Source organism: Choloepus didactylus, chromosome 4 (genome assembly GCF_015220235.1).
Source record: "Choloepus didactylus isolate mChoDid1 chromosome 4, mChoDid1.pri, whole genome shotgun sequence".
NCBI lineage: Eukaryota > Metazoa > Chordata > Mammalia > Pilosa > Megalonychidae > Choloepus > Choloepus didactylus.
In genome coordinates this window covers 167,518,074-167,537,815 of record NC_051310.1, presented here as the reverse complement: position 1 = coordinate 167,537,815, position 19,742 = coordinate 167,518,074, and the positions used below count along the sequence as shown (strand labels likewise).

The window sequence follows — 19,742 nt, the reverse complement described above, 5'->3', positions numbered from 1 at the left end:
CAATAAGAGTAGAATAATTTTTTATGCCAGAAGGTAAGAAATTGCATAAAAGATGGCAGAGGCAAGTTATAAGAATACAAGAGCCAGGGTGAAGAGGCTCCTACTGACCAAATTGGGACGATTTGAGCACTGAAATAATTTAAGTACTGTAATGAATTATAAATAAATTGGGGAAAAAGAATTCATGAGTTCATACGTATGATAAATAGATAAATAAGTGGAGGATAAGGAAGGGTTCTTACTCATGGACTGCAAAGGACCATCTGGTAAATGTGGAGAGTTGGAGAATCATAATCTGGATCATAAGATTGGATCAGACAAGAATTATCAATGGATGCTAAATCTAGTGGAAGATTTTGATGAGGATCAGGATACTTGAATGGTTTTAAAGTGTTTTTCCATGAAATGACCAAAATTAACATCACTAATGAAGGACAGATGGATGTTGTAAGTTTCCAACTATGATACCCTAAGGATAGAACATAACCTATGCAATCTTCCTGCTGAGAATGCATGATTTCAATCTAATCACAAGGAAAGATCAGACAAACAAAAAATGAGGAATGATCTATTTAAAAAGTAGTGAGCAGTATCTATTTTCCAAATTGCCTAGGTTGTAAAAAGACAAAGAAAATCTGTAAAAATATTCCCAGATGCAAGAAGCTGAAGATATATGAAATCCAAATTTAATACCTGACTCTAGACTGGACCGTATACTGAAGGGGAAAAATGCTACAAAGATATTATCAGGACAAATGTCAAAATAGAAACGTGAATGGTAGAGTCAAAAAAAATATTATGTCAACATAAATTTATGAAGTTGACAATTGTACTATCAGTATAAAAGAGAATATACCTATATCCCTATTCTTAGGAAATACACAGATATTCTTAGGAAATACAATAGAGAATTTAGGGATAAAAGGCCATGATATATGTTGCTTACCTTCAAGTGGTTCAGAATAAGTAAAAAAATATGTGGATAGGCAGATAAAGTAAAGGAGGTAATATATATATACATATATATGTATGTATATATGTATGTGTGTGTGTGTATATATATATATACACTAAGTGAATCTGTGTAAAATGTACCTTTTTTGCTTTTGCAACATTTTGTAAATCTGAAATTATTTTTAAAAAAGTTTAAAAACAATTGTGATTTGTTGTTATTTCAAAATATTTAGAACAGGAATGTTGCCTGTGGTGGAAATCCAACAAATAAGATCCAGAAACCCTGCTATTAGAAAATATCTCTTGAAGATAATGAGAAATTTTGAGGTAAATTGTTTGGAAACTGAGACCCTAATATTACTCTTAAATCTAAAATGCTTTGGGAGAAAAAAAGACCCATGGAAGAAAAATCAATAAAGATGCCAGGAATCATAGCAAAGCCCACATTTTTATTTCATTAAATTGAAATTTAATTTATACTTATACTTTATAGAAATGTCTCTCTCCACTAACCCTTTCAGCTATGAAACAAAATGCACAGAAGGGTAAGTGTATATTATAAAGAAATTCTCAAGCAAAATGTAATGATAAAAATGTATGTTCCTACTAGAACATTAATCTCGTCCTTCATAATTAACTATTGCGTTTTACTTTCATCAGGCTCTGACCTTTAAAGTGTTCCTGTTGTGTGTGTTTTTACTGCCTAACTTTTCTGGGAAATCTGTAGAGGTCATAATGAGGCATAATTATATACCATATATAATTTTCTTTGGCCTTTTTCAAGTGCTAATTTAGCTATCATTTCTTCCTATAGAATTTTTATAAGAAATACTTGTAAAAATGAAAGTTCTTTCTTTAGTTTTGGCATGAATTATATGTTCAGTAAGTATTTGATATGGACAGGAAATTTAGCAACATATGCATGGATGTTACATGAATACTGTAAAATAAATTCTTATTTATCTGAGCTTTAAAAATAGCTCTTCTCCTCCATAGTTTACTTCTATGAAAAGGAAACCAATAATACCTAAATTACATCTCTAGTCCTCAATTTCCTTATAAAATAGGTATCACCAATCAAAGAGTATTGCAAGGTTTAATTAATTTGAGTACGTAAATTGCATCACATGCCTGGTCCACAGTAAGCTCCCAAGTGATAATTTATTTTATTATTATTCAGATTTATTTTAAAATAATATCCAGAGTGTGTTAACTAAATGCCTGATCTCCTATAACTCATGTGTCTACTATCCTAAGCACTAATAGGTAATCATGGTAGTGATGCTGAATCATTAAATATTCAATTTCGTTAAGAAATGTTTTAGAGTTGCCAATAAGTCACATATGACTTAAATAATCAGACCCTTAGGTTAACAAGAATATTCTGTTGTTCACTTACTCTGAATAATCAGAATTTGTTTTATATTTCCCTTTTTTCCCATTTACCTATTAAAGTATTCCATTCCTATAGAAAATGCCCCAACCCGTAACTTACTAGTAATTTTATTTTGCAAAAAAAAAAAAGATTTTGTAAAAAATACAAAATAGCATGCATGGGGAGACATAATCATTGATAAATTAGAAGAGAATTATCCTGAAGTTTAAACCCTGACAAAAATATTTAAAAGAGAGACAAACAGTTGATATGTAAAAACAGAACTGTTTCCGGAATAGTTAAGGAGTTTTCACTTTACAAAACCTTGCCATAAGCATCTTAATCATCTGAAATTGGCAGACAGGAGAGCATCAATATGAAGACTGATTTGATTTTCACACCATTTTAATGACAAGATAAATTTCAGCACCTTGGCTTTCGACATAGAAAGACACTAAAATAAATAAAACATATTTGCAAGCAAGCAAACACATACACACAGAGGGAATTGTTTGAACTGCTGATAGTGTAAGTAACTTGATCAAGTAATAGAACTGCACTAATTCTATAAATCTTAAAGTATTTTTTATAAACCAGAGGCTAGGGGATGTTGGGATTTAAAGACCATCTTTTGTATTTTTATGTTCCTAAGCCTTCAATCATTTTAAGTCCTTGAATAAATTTTGCTGAATAATATTTGTTTTATATTTGTAATGGCCTATTTGTTTATAGAAAGCTGTGATTTTTTTAAATGGCAGGTTAAGTGTAAATAAGGACAAAATATTTTCATAATTTTAGCTTTTTTTCCTTATTATATCATGTATTCATGTGTTTTAAATTAATAAAATCCATTATTATACATCTTGGTGGTGTAGAAAAATACTAAATCTTACATCCGGTGATTCTAGCCCAAAATTTTCACATAGAATGAATGAACAAGGGAGAACGACCGATGTCACATCCTGTCAAATTGGCTAAGAAGTCAGTTTACATGGTAAAGACACAAAAGGTTTTGTATACATCTAAAAAAAAAAAAACCTTCATGTTTCATATCTCATGCCTTGGTAAACTGGGGGTAAAGTTACCAGGGTCAAATGATCAGAATCGGCCATTTCTCCAATGTAAATGTGAGGCCAAGTTCTGTTGCATTTTACATTTGCTCAACTATAATTTCACTTTTTTCTGAAGAACATACCAGAAAGCTCGAATTCTTCGCGGCTGCGGCACATCCAGGGCTGTGGGTCCACAAACACTGAGGGTGGTTCCCTTGTTCGTTTGGAGTCCTTTCCCAGCTTTGGGGGCACCTCGTTTCAAGCAAGAGAGTGCACGCCTCCGTAAAGGTGATTCTCAAACATGAAGTCACAAGGGATTTGCTAATAAAGTATCAACATTTAGGAATGATTTGCTATTAAAGTAAGAATCAGACAGGCTTCAAAGTTACCCTTACAGCAACATTACTTTACTCAGCCCTCAGCTGCGTCAAACTACTTCCCTTCGGTGGGAAGAAAGGGGGTGGAGTCTTTCCTCTACTGGAAATTGCATATTAAGGCGTGGCAAATCCCGGGAGCGCCTCACACGTGAATTTCACTCAACTTGTGTGTGTGCAAGCAGGTAGGGACTGAGAAAAGTTGCTTTATGGGGGGCCTGATTTACTTCAGTACACAAGTACAAATAAACACTGCATAGTTTCTGCTTGAGTGAGGGTCCATTAAGCAAGGGTCAGAATGGTCTCAAGGCTTTGGCCAAAATGTCTTTGCCGCAGAAACGTTAATTTTGTGGGCCTGGCCTGGCCTGCTCACATCACCTTGTTATTTTGTTATTTTACTTTGGAAACGCAAATATGTGGCAAGTCCCAAATTACCGGAGGTCGTGGCTCTATAAAAAGTATGTGTTTGCTTTTCAAGAAGTAGGAAGTGGCTAAAACACTTCCTTGAGTGGCCCCTCCCTAGGCATGTGGCAGTGGGAGATAGCATACAGTCAAAGGTGAATTGAGGAAAAAAAGGAAATAAGGACTGCTACTTTTTGAACATCTATGGAGTAAGTGTGTCCACTTACAGCCACAGCTGGGTCTGTAGTAATACTTATTTCCTTGGTAAATTCAGATTGTTATTTATGACAAGCACTCAGAAAATGAAGGTGTACCTTATACAATTTTGAATATAGTTTTGCCTTGGTTGGATTGAAAAATAAATTTGAAAAAACTGACTCTCAAATAGCCTGAATTTAAATTTTCTTGCTTTAAGAAAAATATTTAGGGAAAAGATTCCGGTTTATTGGCGAATTGAAGTGAGTTCAGGCTTTGTCCATTTTCCTGATGGTTCTGAATGATCGAACGAGTTAGTCTGTAATTGACTAACCCACTAATTCAATCACAGCCAAGCAGTAATAAATGAACTAAATTTTAATCCCTAAACCAACTGTGGATATGGAACAAACTTTAAGTTCATGAAAGAAAGTACATTTTATTTTTCTAGGGTAATATGAAACTGAAATTGAGAACTCAATATTATATAGGAAGTAAGACATAAATATTGCAGGTGTTTATAAATTACACTGAGTTAGCAAATGAAAATTGATCTACCTCTAGGAAAATGATATCAGAAGATAGAATACCTTAGACCAGGGATTGGAAAACTTTTTTCTGTAGTGGGCCAGATAGTAAACATTTTAGGCTTTGAAGGCATTGTAGTCTCTGTTGCTGTTGAGGAAAAAAGTCAGAGACAGTATGTAAGTGACTGAGTGTGGCAGTAAAACTTTATTCATGGATACTGAAATTTGAATGTCATAAAATTTTCATGTATCATGAAATATTCTTTTGATTTTTTTTCGACCATTTAAGAATGTAAAAACCATGCTTAGTTCATGGGCCAAACAAAAATAGGCAGTGGGCTGGATTTGGCTTGAGGGACAGTTTGCTGTCTCCTGCCTTGGAAAAATGAAGTATGAGCTGTAAGGGTATGTTGTTAATGTCTAGACAAATCAAGAATGTCAATGATTCATTCATTCTTATGACTTCACTAAAAGTGGCTGTTAAACACAACATTAATTATATGTAGTATACTTGATTTTAAAAAGTTTACCCTGAGCTTATTAATGAGGAAATAAACAGACACATTCAGCTAAAAACTGATCTGGACTCTCCTGAAATGTCAATGTTATGAAAGACCAAAGCAAGAAAAAAAAGTGCGGGAACACTATTCAAGATGAGAAACACAAAAACTAAAAGCAATTCATGATCTTTAGGCACTGGATTAAAACAAAAATAATTTTAAAGACATTGTTAGGACATGTGGTGAAATTTGAATATGGGCTATCAGAAATATTATTGTACAAGCTTTCAATTTCTTGCACATGATAATGGTATTATGGATTTGTAGAAGAATGCCCTCATTCTAGGTGATATATACTGAAGCATTTATGGATGAAGTGTTGTGATCTGCAATTTAATTTCAAATGGTTCAACCTCATAAAAAAGCGTGTGTATGTGTGTATGGAGATATATACATTTCTTTGAAAATACATAATTGAAAAATCAGTAACATCAATTTTATTTGGAAATTAAAGCAATTTGACATGTAGGAAAGAGCTGGATTTTTCAGTCTGTTTTTATATTTTCATCTTCTTTGTTCCCAGGAATGATATAATGAATGAAACCTAATCGTGATGAACTAAACCCAACAAAATCCTCAAATTCAGGTTCTCAAAAGCCCTGAATTGAGACTGTTATGTTATTTTGTAAGATGCACATTATTCAGCAACCAGAAATTTGAAATATACTTTTTTTCTGTATTTAAAACTTAAAAAAAAAATACACTTCACTTCTTCTAGTAGTCAGGTCCAGATCACTTTGCATACTGTTTTGCTCACTGGATTTTTGGTAATGTAGAAAACTTACATAGAAAACAAAATTAATGGAATAATTATTTAATTTGGAGAAAAATCATGATCACCCTATTTAAGCACATGAAGGCATTTTCACAAGAAAACCTGTAAAACCTTTGGAGGTAGAGACCACATTTTAGTTGCCTTTGTATTTCTGAAGCCAAACAGTGCCTCACACAAAGTAGTCACTCAATGAATGTTTGTTGAACAACTGCTGACTAAAAGCATAAACAAATGGGAAATGGTTTATATTGGAACAAGTTATGTTTGGATTTGATGTAAGGAAGACACTCAAGATGACTCAGGCACTGGACCGGGCCACTGAAGGAAGTTGTGGATTATTTATTTATTTATTGAAACTTACAATAATAGGATAAGCATATATCTTGAATATATTTTTAGAGGAAACTTAGCACTTAAATGTTCTGATATTTTTTCCACATGTATGATGATGAAGACAGTTCCTCCATTTCAAACACTTCTATTGGTTAACATTCGGTCAGGCTGAAATGGATCTGAAAACCATGCCATATTCAGGGCAGCTGAGGATACTGGAGAATAGAAATCACAGTGGTTGGGAGTGAATGAGTAACTGGTCTCATTTATACTCAGGGTTGCCATGTGAAAGAGGGAGTAGAAATAGAACTTAAGCTGCTCCTTAAGCCAGTACTAGGCCCAGTGAGCAAAAGTTAAAGAGTGGGGAGAGGGATTCAGATTTTAGCAACCTATGAAAGAACCTTCTAATAAAGAGACCTGCCCAACTGTGGAGCAGCTTGCCTTAATAGATAATGAGTCACTGCCACTGGAAGTGTCTGGGCACAATGTGACCATTTTCAAGGGTGATTGAGGAAGTAGAGCCTGTGTGGAGTGAGACATTGAAACTATTCCATCCCTTCCAGTCTGAAAAGGTATTATTCAAAAACCTAAAGTCATTCTACAAAGTTGGTATTAAGGCTAAGCAATAATAATTAACAAACACTTTTGGTATCCCAAGGTCCTCAGCAATAGTATAACAGGTAAAAAGAACATCATTGTCTGTTTATTCTTTGATTGTTTTACTAATAGACTCCACTTTATAGACTCCGCTTTAGTCATTACCTAGGAAAATTGAGGTTGACAGCATGTAAAACAATGTCATATCCTAAGAGAGGTCCAGAATGCTCTTAGGTATTTCAAAACTCTATAAGATTTGGTCTCTCTCTAAATCCAAGGCCACTACATGTGCACACCATTATCATACCAAGCCTAGCTCATTGATCTACAGCTGCCTCCTAACTAGGCTTTTATCTCTAATCTCTTCTCCCTGTAATCCTCTGAACATTGCAACTAGATATCTGCCTAAAACTCCTTTTCAACAAATCACTACCTATTCCAGAACCTCAAATGAGTCCTCCATCTAGAAGTATGTATGGAAAAGGATTTTATAAAAATATAAATAGCTATTAAGTGGTACAATTATAGATAAGTATTTTTTAAATGTTCTTGGATGTGGTACTAATAAAGTTCTAACAATTACACCAGGTAAAAACAAAGATTCTATAAAGGTTCTTTTTTGAACATATATAACATACAAAAGCTCCAGCTCAACTTTTTAAAGCACCTGTCAGTTCCTCCCAAATTACCTTATTTCCTATTACCTCTACAATAAAGCTTCACTAATTTCCTATTGTCCAACTTTCTGCTCTCTCCTAACCCTTTCACTTCCTCTTTGTCCCTCAGTGCTGCTTCTCTGTACCTCTTTTTACCATGTTTTTTCTCTTCCTCACCTCCAGGACAACTACTGCATCTCACTTGTATGTTCACTTCATCCCTGATGTCCCTCCCCTGGGGACTGGGCCTTTGTCTCTTTGTTCACCATGGAATACCTGCCATCTACAACACTGCCTTGCACATTCAAAGTGTTTATGAACTATTTCTTAAGCGAGGGATTATCATTCCTGAGACTAGAAGAATCTATACAGTCCTTCCTCTTTTTTAAAATTTTGATATAGATTGATTATATATCATGTGTGGTTTTATATTGCATTATACCTTTTTACTAGTTGTGTGTCTGTGTCCCAAAATGAAGAGACAGATGCCATTCATTCATGTTACCTAATTCAATATTTCAAGTCAGCAAATATTTACTAAACACCTACTGTGTGTCAGGCACTTTAGTAGGCATTAGGATATAGGTTAAATACTGGATTTAACAAGTGTCAATAATGACAAAATGGAATATTTCTTAGCTAATTTCTTTTACACAAAATAAATACACCTGAAATCTACAATCTATATCTAAGTATTAGTCGAATTTTCTACACCTACCTACCCTCTATCAAACTCATTCAAAAGAATTTGGTAAAATAAATATAACATATAGAGTATCCTGAAATCCAACATTAAACTATTAATGATAAGAAGAAATAAAAATACAGTATAAATTTTTATTGGTTTAGGGGAACTGGGATTTAATCATTTGCTGTTTCAAGTTCTTCATAGTGAACAAAAAGACTTTGAAAAATGTCATATCCAGTCTCTACTTTAAGTAATCTTAAGCCACTTATGCAATATAGACATTTTGGATGCTGCTACATGTTAATATTTTCCCAGAACCAAATGCAACAATTTGGTAAAGAACACAGGTAGAAGAAATTAGTAATTTCACTTTCCCCCAATAAACTATGTTTATTATGCCAATTTTAATTACCATGCAATCTAATGGATTTAAGGCTTATATTTTCCACATCACTAGACATCACAAACATGAAAGCATTTTATACTGTCATTATACATCAATGTTTGTACTTGGTTATACATATATACAGAAATTATTCACACATCTTAACCTTGCCATTTCCTCCTTTCAAGCCAACATATTTTTACCATGAAAGCAGCTTTTTAATAAATGGTATAAGAAATACAGCAAGGCACACTTTTTTTAAAAAAACTTTTTTCTCATTACCACCTCAAGAAGCATAAAAAACAAAAAATGTTGTACATAATTCAACAGTAGAATGTCACCAGTTTATAATATACAACACTATATAGTTGTTTCTTGAAGTGCTGCATAGATTATTATTTTTTAATGAAATAAATATAATGGTGCTTCTAAAAGTTGCTTAATTTTGAAAGAAGGACCAGTATTTCTTCTCTATGCTACAACCAAATTAAATTTGGCTTTTTTAGGTAAACCTCTTTCAATCAACATAGGCATCCTACCTTGAAAAAAAATTCAGATTGAAACATGAGATTGGTCAAGTATGGCAGGGGTCATTCCAGACAGGGGAATTTAATGGCCCATAAATTTGGTGAACTGCAGAACTTTAAAGAGCAGATCAGGAAGGGAAGAGGCAAAAAGAAAAGTCTCGGGAAGAGAGAGGGTTGGTAGAGGTAGCTTGGGGCAGGAATCCATGGAGAACAAGCAGCTTTGCTGAACTTCAAAGACGATCGCCTAAAGAGAACCAGTGCACACATCCAGACCACAAGACTCATGTGGACAAACCGCATTCAGAAGAGCTCAATGTAACAAACGGCAGTGACATGATGGAACCAGTGACCAGCCCAGGGCAGAAGTATGACGCCACCCCTGAGTTGCAGCCAGGCTTTTCTACAAGAAAAAAAAATGACAAGAAAAGGTGTCAGAAATGTCTGCTTCATTTTCAAAACCAAGTCCATTGAGGAACGATCAATGACTGCCATTTTGGAACTACCTGCTAATGTTCTGGAATAAAGGGATACATAAAATATAAGTAGACATTTTAATAGCGCAAGGTCCACATTTCTGCAAAAAGTGTTTCAACACGATGTGAAAACTACAATGATTTTTAAAAAAAAGACATTATTTCAAAAAAAATCAAGAAAAATCATTGTTTGACCTTTTTATTCTGGATCTTACCCACTCTTCTGTGAATTCATTTTCGAACCCTCAAGGTAACCTCAAATCAATATGAAAATGTGAGGCTGCCAGTGATGCAGCAAGCTATAAAGAATGACTTCACAGCCTGGGAACCAGTGCTCTCAAGTTTAACCCTTTACGTGTGATATTGAACAATTCCACTAATACATAGTGGTGAAACATTCATAACATTGTGATAATTGCAAATGTTCCAGCCCCTTGCCTATGAAGGGATATATGGGTCTTCTAGCTCAAATACTAATTTAAGATGCAGAGACCATTATGGAAATGAGAATAATTCTACTATTTTTGTACATCTGATGGTTCAGATAAAAATGTGTTCCCTACTCAATCTATTCTGCCTATTTTTAAGTGGCTAAAAGCAACCAGTTGAACATGAGGGAAACCTAAATCCCAGGTTAGGCAGTGCAGGATGCAATTACTTCATGTCCTCTGACCAATTCTCAAAGCTCACTTTTGCTTCTCTGGGTTTAAACTGAGTTCTGAAGTCTGATGTCAGGTTGTTCTGTTGCCCTCCTGGAACTAAATATTCTCATTCTCTCGATCTTGCTCTCTTTTTTCCCCTCTTATCTTGCTTCTTCCGCACCCCTTCCCCCCGCCATTTTTCTTGCTACTTATTTAAAAGTCAGAAAACCTAGCAAGAAATGATTTGGTTGGAGCAGCAAGAAATTGGGGAGAGGAAGGAAGTTATCAAGAACAGCAGAAGACAGGCAGGGACAGATGGGACAAAATTTGATATGGTGAAACAGTGCAGTAATTCAAGAGAGAGTGTGGTGTATTGTCCAAATGCTGAGGATATGACTCATTTGAAATCTGGCCACTGATTAGGGAATCCTTAGGTGAGGAAAATCTGGTCTTACCAAATTCCAGCATTTAAATTCTCTCTGGATAATCAATTCTTTCAATTTGGTCCACTTGGAAACAGGCAGCCCAGATTGTAGAGGCACAGATCTGGGGTGGGAGGGTGGGGTGGAGGGGGTCTGCATGCACGCATGCTTGCACTTTGTTGATGCCCAGTAAAATCTTTGCTATTTAGCATTACGGGGATAGTTATATAGAAGCACTGGATAAAGGAGAATTCATATCCAGAAAAATCTTGATTTATTAAAGGAAAATTTGGTAAGATACACTTAAGGTAGTATCTTAAACCTGTTTGGCCAGCTTTAGGCGATATCAAACATGCAGTGCCAATCCAATTGTTAGAATGAGAATCTGTGGTGTATACATGAAGAATGCTTGCTCTTAAGCCTTTTCAGTTGGGTAAAAACAGCAGCAGCACTTTTTACTATGTGTGTCTACTTGAGCACACGTTAATAAAAGTAATTACCTAAAATCTAAAATCCACAGACCACCAACCATCACATTTACAAACCAATAAAGTAGGAAAGGCAATGGAGCTAAAAAATTATAAAGGAAATATATGAATCCACCTCCTCCTCAACAACAACAACAAAACAAAACAAAACAAAAAAACAAAAAACAACCAAAACCCCAAACCACAAACAAACAAAAACCCAGTAAAACAAAACCCCAAACCACCAAAGCAAGCCAAAAGAAAAAAAAAAAAAAAAAATACACAGTGTCTGCATGTGTTGAGTTAAATTTTTATACCATAGGATTTATCTAGCCTAAGGTTTAGGGTTAAACCATTCATCAAAGATCAGAGGCTTATGGTGAGGATTACAAAGAAATAACCGTCAGAATACAGCAAAAAGATTAGTGCAAAGTACAGCTCTTAGGCAGGTCCTAGGAGGCACTCCAGAAACACGTTATGTGCTTCCTCCAAATTAGGCAGAAATATCTGGATCTACCCAGTTACCTTTCCTTTGAAGTGATTTGCTGCAACTGACCTCTCTATTTTTATAAACATGACACATAAATGAGAACAGTAAAAAGCACAGCAGTGTGCCTGGAAAGCAGTGCAAATGCATACTGTGTTAGATCATCTTAAAATTTCTCAAACAGTTTCAGTAGGTTTTTAATTAGAAAAAAAGTAAATTAAAAATCTTTCCAACTTAAAAAACTTTTATTACTCTTTGTTACTCTTGCAGAATGTATCTGATATTCTAAGGTATATCTCCTCATGATGGCATTATGATAATTTCATCACTGGAGAACTTATCTCTGGGAAAAAAAAAGAAAACTGTGTTTTGTTACATATTATTAACCTAATAAAAAGAGCACCCCAACTGATGGTCTTTCAAATTGTTTAAAGAAAGCAGAGTTTTTTCTTTTGCTATGTAGAATCTTGTAAGGATGAGGGAGTGAGGGAGGGCAACAATTAAGCCTACTGACATGAACTTTATATTTACCAAATACTTTTACTATGTGTTCCTTACATTTAACCCTGAAAGCATGTTAGCATCTTGAGAGTAAATAACTTGTCTTGGCTGGTAGTACTTTAAGTAATAGTAATATTTATACTCCAGGTTCCTAATGCTAATGACTAGTGGAAAATCCAAGCATCCAGATGTTCTGTCTACATGATACTGAAAAGCAGAATAAAATCAGGAAACAAGGCTTTTGAAAATGGCCCTAGGCTGATAGCAAGTCACTTGGGGGGGATCCCAGTTCTGCAGAGGTAAAACCTGGCTGCCTCTCCCTTTGCCCAGGATTGGGCCAGGTTTTGCGAGGGCTCCACAAAAGAATGCTGACCGGCAGGCAGGCCGATTGCTAGTTTTCTATATTGCTCCTGCTTGTGAAATGTGAGGGCTACCCAGGTCCATCAGCACATTCACCTCCCCAAGCCTGAAGATGGAGCTGATTTCATTTACGTATCATTTCAATTCTATGTCTGTATAAGGGAGAGAAGAAAATTCCCGGAGTAACAAAAAGGGAGGTGTGCATCCCAGGGCGGACTCCTCAGAGTCTCCAGTGCCAGAGCTTCTCGAGCTCCAGCTCTCAGCATGACTGGTGACTTGCGGGTCACAGTCACATGATGTCATCCTCAGAGTGGTGTTTCTTTCAAGCCTTTATCCCCTTTCAAAATCAGAAAACATAATCAGCCAGGCTCTACCAGCCTTTCTGTGGAGGTTGGCAGAGGAAGCAGCACAATTGGTTCTAACAGAACTTGTTTTGAAGCAGCTTATGGAATTGTAGTTACTCTCCCTTAATGGTCAGTTTTACTGCATGCTGATGGAGAATGTGATTATAGGGTGGACACATTTCACAGCAAATACATTTCTCTCTCCTAGTTTTGTTCTCACTTGCAGCCAATTGTAAATGGAGTCTGAAACGTATAAAATTAGTTGAGCTACATTAGTAAGTAGGATGCTTTTCTTCGATTTTGCATACTGGGTTTATTTTTAGGGTATAGATATGGTATAGATTCCCCCCTCACTCCCCATTTCTAGCAGCTCTACACAGAATCACACATTTTAATGAGCTTAGGGCACAGGTGTTGCAGGAAAAAAAAATAATGATGTTTGCCATTCATCTTTCAAATTAAATAATGTGTTTTTAAATAGTAACTTTTTTCATAATACATTATGGGAACAACATTTATCTGTCACATTTTAAAAGATGTATTTGTAATAAATGTAAATTACTTTTAGAAAATCAGTAATTAGGCTCATCAAAAAATAAACAATCTGCCACAAAAAAGATAATCTTTAGCATAGTTAAGTATAATAACTGTTATTTGAATAAGTTAACAAATTAGGGTAGATTGCTTCTGTAATTCATTTCCTATAGCACGAGTTTAGGTTACTGCATTAAGCTTCTGGGGCGGGGGGTGGAGATGGCATTCGGCATCTCATACTTGGGTGCAACACGACTCTCACATTTGAAAGCTCAAATTTTCTTCTTTAAACTTGATTGAGAAAGCATATTCATCACTGGGGCTTTGAAATGGGAAATAACAGAATCTTTGTGTCACTTTTGCAGATACATCATCATCTCAGAATTACCAATCAATAGTTGTCTTATTAAATATGAAGAGTGGAATGATTTTCTTTAAAAAAAAATTGATGGAAATCAGCCTGTCACCTTCAGGCAAAACTCAAAAATTCGGTTTTTATCAAAACGCCATTAACTTGTCATGTATTCTCTCTGCATTTGCTTTCCCTGCCTGTTCTCAATCTGTGTGTGGATAAATAAGAGCCTCTTCTTTAACATCCACTATCCTCTCTTGTTTAAATCCTCAGACTTGGCCATGATTAAGAACTGTGACAGCACAGCCTTCCTCAGGGGAAGCAAATGTGATGATAGTTACATTAGACAGAAGCATAAAAGAAAGGCCCAAATCAGGAGATGCAGGCTTTAACCTAATCATTGTTCATCTCCAGGCACTAAAGGCAGCGAACAGCTCCTTGCACAGAAAACTGAAGTATGAAGCATTGCTCTTATGCATGTGTTTTGATCACAGGATATAATTGCAATTTGGATAACCATTTTTTCCCCTTAATGGAAGAATCTGAGGCCCTGAATTGTTCAGATACTCCCTCAAACTTTGTATTCTTCTTGTCAAAATGATGTAATAAAGATAATATCAATTTTGACTGTTTTTTTTTCCTTTTTCTTCATAGTTGGTTTTATTTGGGGGAGTATTTCTTCCACCTAAATTGTCTCATTCGGATAAGTATCTGCCATGAACAGTCATTCTGCATTCTGCCTAGACTTTCCTCCTCTTATGGTTTTGTTTACTCAAACTCATATTTTGTATGTTTCTGTATAGTTTTTATATGTATATATGTACACACACATACATATGACATGCCAATAACTGGTATGAAATGTGGATAAGTGGTGGTCCCAGAAATTGCACTGTTATATTTCACTGTGGGTTGTTAAAAACCTGAAGATTATACATACCTTTCAATAAGATGATTTTCATGCTTGGGAAGGGTTACATTCTACCTATGCATATTTCTGTGTTGTTCTTTGTGAAGGTTTAGAAGATTTTCTTCACAAGCTAAAGTTTTGGGGTTGAGAGGCAATGCTGCCTTTTGTTTTGGCTGCTTTGACTTTGAGGAAAGGCCTGGAACTATAGATTTGGCTGAAGCAGCATTACATTCTTCCGGCATTCCAGATTCACTTGGATTCTCTGAACTCTCCTTTTCACTGCTTGGCCTTGAAGGAGTAGTTAATTCTGAGCTTTCTAAGCAGCCATTGGAAGTTTGGGGTAAACCATGCACTTCCTTTCCAGCATCATATACTTTCTGCAGTGGAGGACTTGGAAAAGCCACCATACCTGCATCAATAGCTAAGAGTGAAATACCACTGAACCTAGCAGAGCTCGTTGCTTGGAGTGGCATAGCAGCTTCATTGGGAATTGCAGGTTCACTTGGAGGAGTACTAGAGAAACAGGGCTCCTCTCCATCAGGGTCATCATCAACACAGGCCTCAAAGAAGCATTCAATGTCTTCTCTGTCATCTAAGCCAGAGTCAGTCGTGTCCAGTGGCAATGGGGTGTTGCTCTTCTCTTCTATGTAACTGGTGACCTCCCCACAGTCACTGTCATGAGATGAGAGGGATAAGTAGGAATAAAAGTCCCCTTTTCTCAGTTGGATGGGCCGGTGAGAATGTTCCAACACCTTCTCCTTGATTTGAGTTAATGAAGAAGTAGCCACCTCATTTTCAGGTTGAGATTTACTTTTTAGGGCAGTTGAAGCCATATCAATGATTTCCTTAACAAAGTTGTGTACAGAGCAATCTTCAGCATCTTTTTGATGGAAAACATCTGGCTCACAGTTGCAACAGGAAATGCGGTCGCTGATAGCAGCATTTTCCTCTGCTTCATTTTCTTCAAATGCTAGGCTGTAACCAACAGATTTTCCAGCCATACTCGGTGTGTCATTAGATGACTTCAGTATATCAGAGTCTTTCCTATTGATAACTCTGGTTTCTGAAGGGAGTTCTGGGCAAGACTTTTCAGTGGGAGTAGAATCAACACTTTGATTTTCAAAATGGTGGTGATTCTGACATTTCTTTGGAAAATACCTAACTCTTTGTGGAACAAATTCCTTTCCGGCAATATTTGAATCATCTGTGCTTTCTATGAATGCTTTACACTTACAATGCTCAGTCTCTGAAATATTTTTCCCAACCGGACCAAGATTTTCTGAGACCTTTGAAATCACATCCAGTTTGTCCTTCTGCCTTTCTAGAGTACTTTCAATATTGCCATTCTCCATGTCAGCCATACATGGATCTTTATTAACTTTGAAAATATTTCTCTTATTTTCACCCTTTGTCCCTAACTCATGGGTATGGGATGAATTTTTACCATTTCCATTATTTTCAGAGAGACATTTTATGGAGCCATTTAGAAGGGCCTCAATGTTCAGGGCTTCAGAGGGATTGGTCATCTCACCACTGCTTACATCTTTACTGCCTTTTATTTCATCACTGAGGTTGCACCTTTTCTTATCTCTTGTCAAGGATAACTTTGGCCTAATCCAGGTCTGCAGTTCATTCTTTATATAGTCCAGCCCTGACATCAAGTTGCTTTCTTCATAAATTTCATCATCTGTTGCAATACTGGAGTCATCATCCTCATCTTTGATGCACAGCTCCTCTTCCGTCAAGGTGAGTGTGGAGCTGGAGAGGAGGTCACTGTCATCTTCATCATCAGTGCAAGCAGAGGTACAAGAGACATTAACAATCATGCTGACATTGACATCACTTTCATCAGCCACCGAACGAGTCAGGCGCTTTCTGAATGATGCATTCGATTCCGGGATCTTGTTCTTGTGTAAGACAATGTCTTCTGAGCAAAGAGAGAGCTCATCACTGCTGCTGAGTTCTGTAAGAGATGCTGCCGAGTCTTCATTGATTGAAGATGCTCTGTCCAGTGAGAGCTGACCAGTAAGGGACATCTTTTGGGAACTGCTTTGGAGAGTGATATCGGAAACACTTCGCTTTATCTTTTGCTCTGAGGGGCTCTGGATATTCTCCAAACGGTTCAGGAGATCTAATGTCCTTTTACTCAGTTCACCAACTGAGCCACTGCTCACACTTATGTCCCCAGAGCTGTGACAGCTAAAAAGATCTTCATTGCTTTTATAGGATGTCAACCAACTTTCTAAAGAAGTGCTTCGCTGGAGGCTGTCACTGCCATTTTTAAAGATGCCCAATCCAAATAAATCACCCCCTGGAGAAACAGATTCAATAGATGAGCTATGAGATAAAAGGGAGAGCTGTTTGGCATTCTGCATGCCAGTGAATGTCTTCTCTATATCACCACTTTTATATGAATTGTGATCCATTTCATGGGATGTACTTGCCAAAATCCTTTCATGGGGAGGTGCATCTGGTTGTAACTCTGTAGCCTGATGTTTAGATTTGCAGGATTTTTTATCAAAATAAAAAGCATGAAGCAGGGGATCTTCCACATGTGCTTTTTCACTTTGTGACTGTTTCATTATCATTGGTAATTTGAGTTTTGAGCCTTGGAGGTACGAGTAATCATAAAATGTAAACACATCATGTTTTCCTTGTAATTCTTCTCCCAAACAATCAGGGGTATGTTTGGTAACACTGTTTAAATCTCCAACTTTTCCGTTTACACAACCCACTGGTGAAATGGATGACTGAGAGCTATTTAGAAGTTTAATGTGCTCCTCCTCATCTTTAAATTTTTGCTTTAACACGTTAACGGCATCTCCCATTTGTGGGTCCAGATGTTCGGTTTCAGGGTTACTTGGGGACCCATCCACTGCATTGAGTAAGCACATTTCAGAGTTGGTAGTGGTTTCAGTGTCTCCTTCACTGACAATTCCACTCTCACTGCCTGAATTCTGACTCATGTCTCCTCCATGGCATGGGCAGGACTTTGCCAGATTGGTCCCCCCTAGAAGATCTGGCAAAGATTTGGTAGATGAAAAGGAAGAGTCTTTACTTAGACTCTTAGTTAAAACACTAGGCTGTGTCAGGCTCGGGTATTTTGGATTATTTCTCAGAAATGGCATGTGGTTGTCCTCATAGAGTTCCACATTGTGGAGGCTATAAACTTGGTAAATGTGTGGACTGGAGGGGGCAGTAACACTAGAGGTATACTGAGATCCTCCATGATCACCTGCCTCCTCTTCATAACCAGGGTCCTCACTACCTGTATCATCAGGCTTCAAGGAAGGCATGACAGGTTGGTGATCTTCATCAAGGTCATTTGGTTCTTCATTCAAACTAATTAATTTGTTACTTATGTCAGTTTCATCCCATTCCAGGGCATCCTCACTCATCCCGCTTAGGTCCATCAAGCCAGGATCAATCACATTCAAAGTCTCCTGCATAGAAGAAGGAAAAAGAGAAGAAGAATTAGGGAACATAGGCATGAAAATTGGATCCATTTAAAATATGTTGGAAGAGACAGAAAAGAAATTTGCCCCCAAATATAGATTTAAAAGATAGCATAATTATCAGCTCTCATCTTCTCTGGAATAGCACCCAAAAGCCATCAAAATAAGCCTTTCTATCAAGAGTAATTTGTCACTGAAGGCAATAACATAGATTAAAAATTAAGATTATTGCAGTTGAATTGTAACTGCTAGAATTAACCATCTCTTATTGATTCCTCTACATTTTTAATCTTGGATTGAGTAAAGATAAAACTGTCATGTAAATGAAGGTAAGAAGAGTATAGCCTGTGACATCTCTTAAGGTACCTTCACTCTGATTCTGTTTTAGTTCCAGATTCTATATTAGAATACTATCTGTAGCCATACATGGCAAACCCCCTCTCACTTCTATTCCTGGGTTCTCCACATGAAGCATCTTTTGCCTGGTGCTCTAGAATAGAGCTGTAGCCACCATGTGGAGCCATTCAGGGGCCAGAGACTCTTGGATGTCCACCCTTTCCTCTGCCTTCCCCTTGCAGGGCTCTCCCTCTTCAGAACTTGGGCTATGCTCCTGATCATAACCGAAATGAGCACCCTTGTCTGATTTCCTCACCCTGTGTTAATTACCTTCCCAGACCTTGAGTCGCAGGCCTCTGTGCTCCAGGGCAGTCCCTTAATCACAATTTTCTCATTCTCTCTCTTCTCCAGCCTCTCTCTGTGACACAGATTCCACTTGGATCCTTGTTAACCTGTTTGACTATTGTCAGTCCTGTGCCTATTTCTTACAGGCAGGAAATTGCCCCCACCACCCCATCTCCAGCCCCAGAACAGTTAACTATCTGAAGACTTTCCTGACCTTAGAGAATAAAGTCACCCCGATACTCTTGACTTTCCTGACTTATTTGGCTACAACATACTAGATTCCTGTATATTGTTCTCTGCCTGGCCAGTTGGGACCTTTCCTTGGACTTCCTGGTTTTAACCCTGGTTATGTAGAACTTGGCACATTCTGAGACAGAGTAGCTGGATGAGCTCCTAGACCCTGTCTAAATTACTTCACCATCCACACTTGCCGTCCAGCTAGAGCCAAGAGAGGTGATAGATACACTGCATGCCCTGCCAAGCCTACCCACAGACAGAAACATCAAAGAACTTTGCATTTCAGCTCTTGCTTGTGCAGGGTGGTTGGGGGATGAACGTGGCCCTGGGACCCATCAGATGGGTTGAAGTGCTGACATTGCTGCTTACCAGTTACATGACCTTGAGCAAGCTGCTTAACCTTTCTGAGAGCCAGTTTGATCACCTGTTAAATGGGCATAGCACTTCTTTCAGGACCATTCTGAATATTAAATGATTC

General features: G+C 36.9%; 1 protein-coding gene across 3 annotated transcripts in view; it reads right to left on the bottom strand.

The window, feature by feature from the left end:
* Positions 1-6,237: 6,237 nt before the first annotated feature.
* Positions 6,238-19,742, bottom strand: part of AKAP6 (A-kinase anchoring protein 6) — a 532,325-nt gene continuing 518,820 nt past the window's right edge. For all 3 annotated transcript variants that reach the window (XM_037834775.1, XM_037834777.1, XM_037834776.1), the window contains 2 exons: positions 14,922-18,334; positions 6,238-9,800 (listed from right to left, as the gene is read on the bottom strand). In XM_037834775.1, coding sequence (XP_037690703.1) covers positions 14,963-18,334 — 3,372 coding nt within the window. In that variant the 3' untranslated portion in view covers positions 6,238-9,800; positions 14,922-14,962. The remainder of the gene's footprint in view (positions 9,801-14,921; positions 18,335-19,742) is intronic.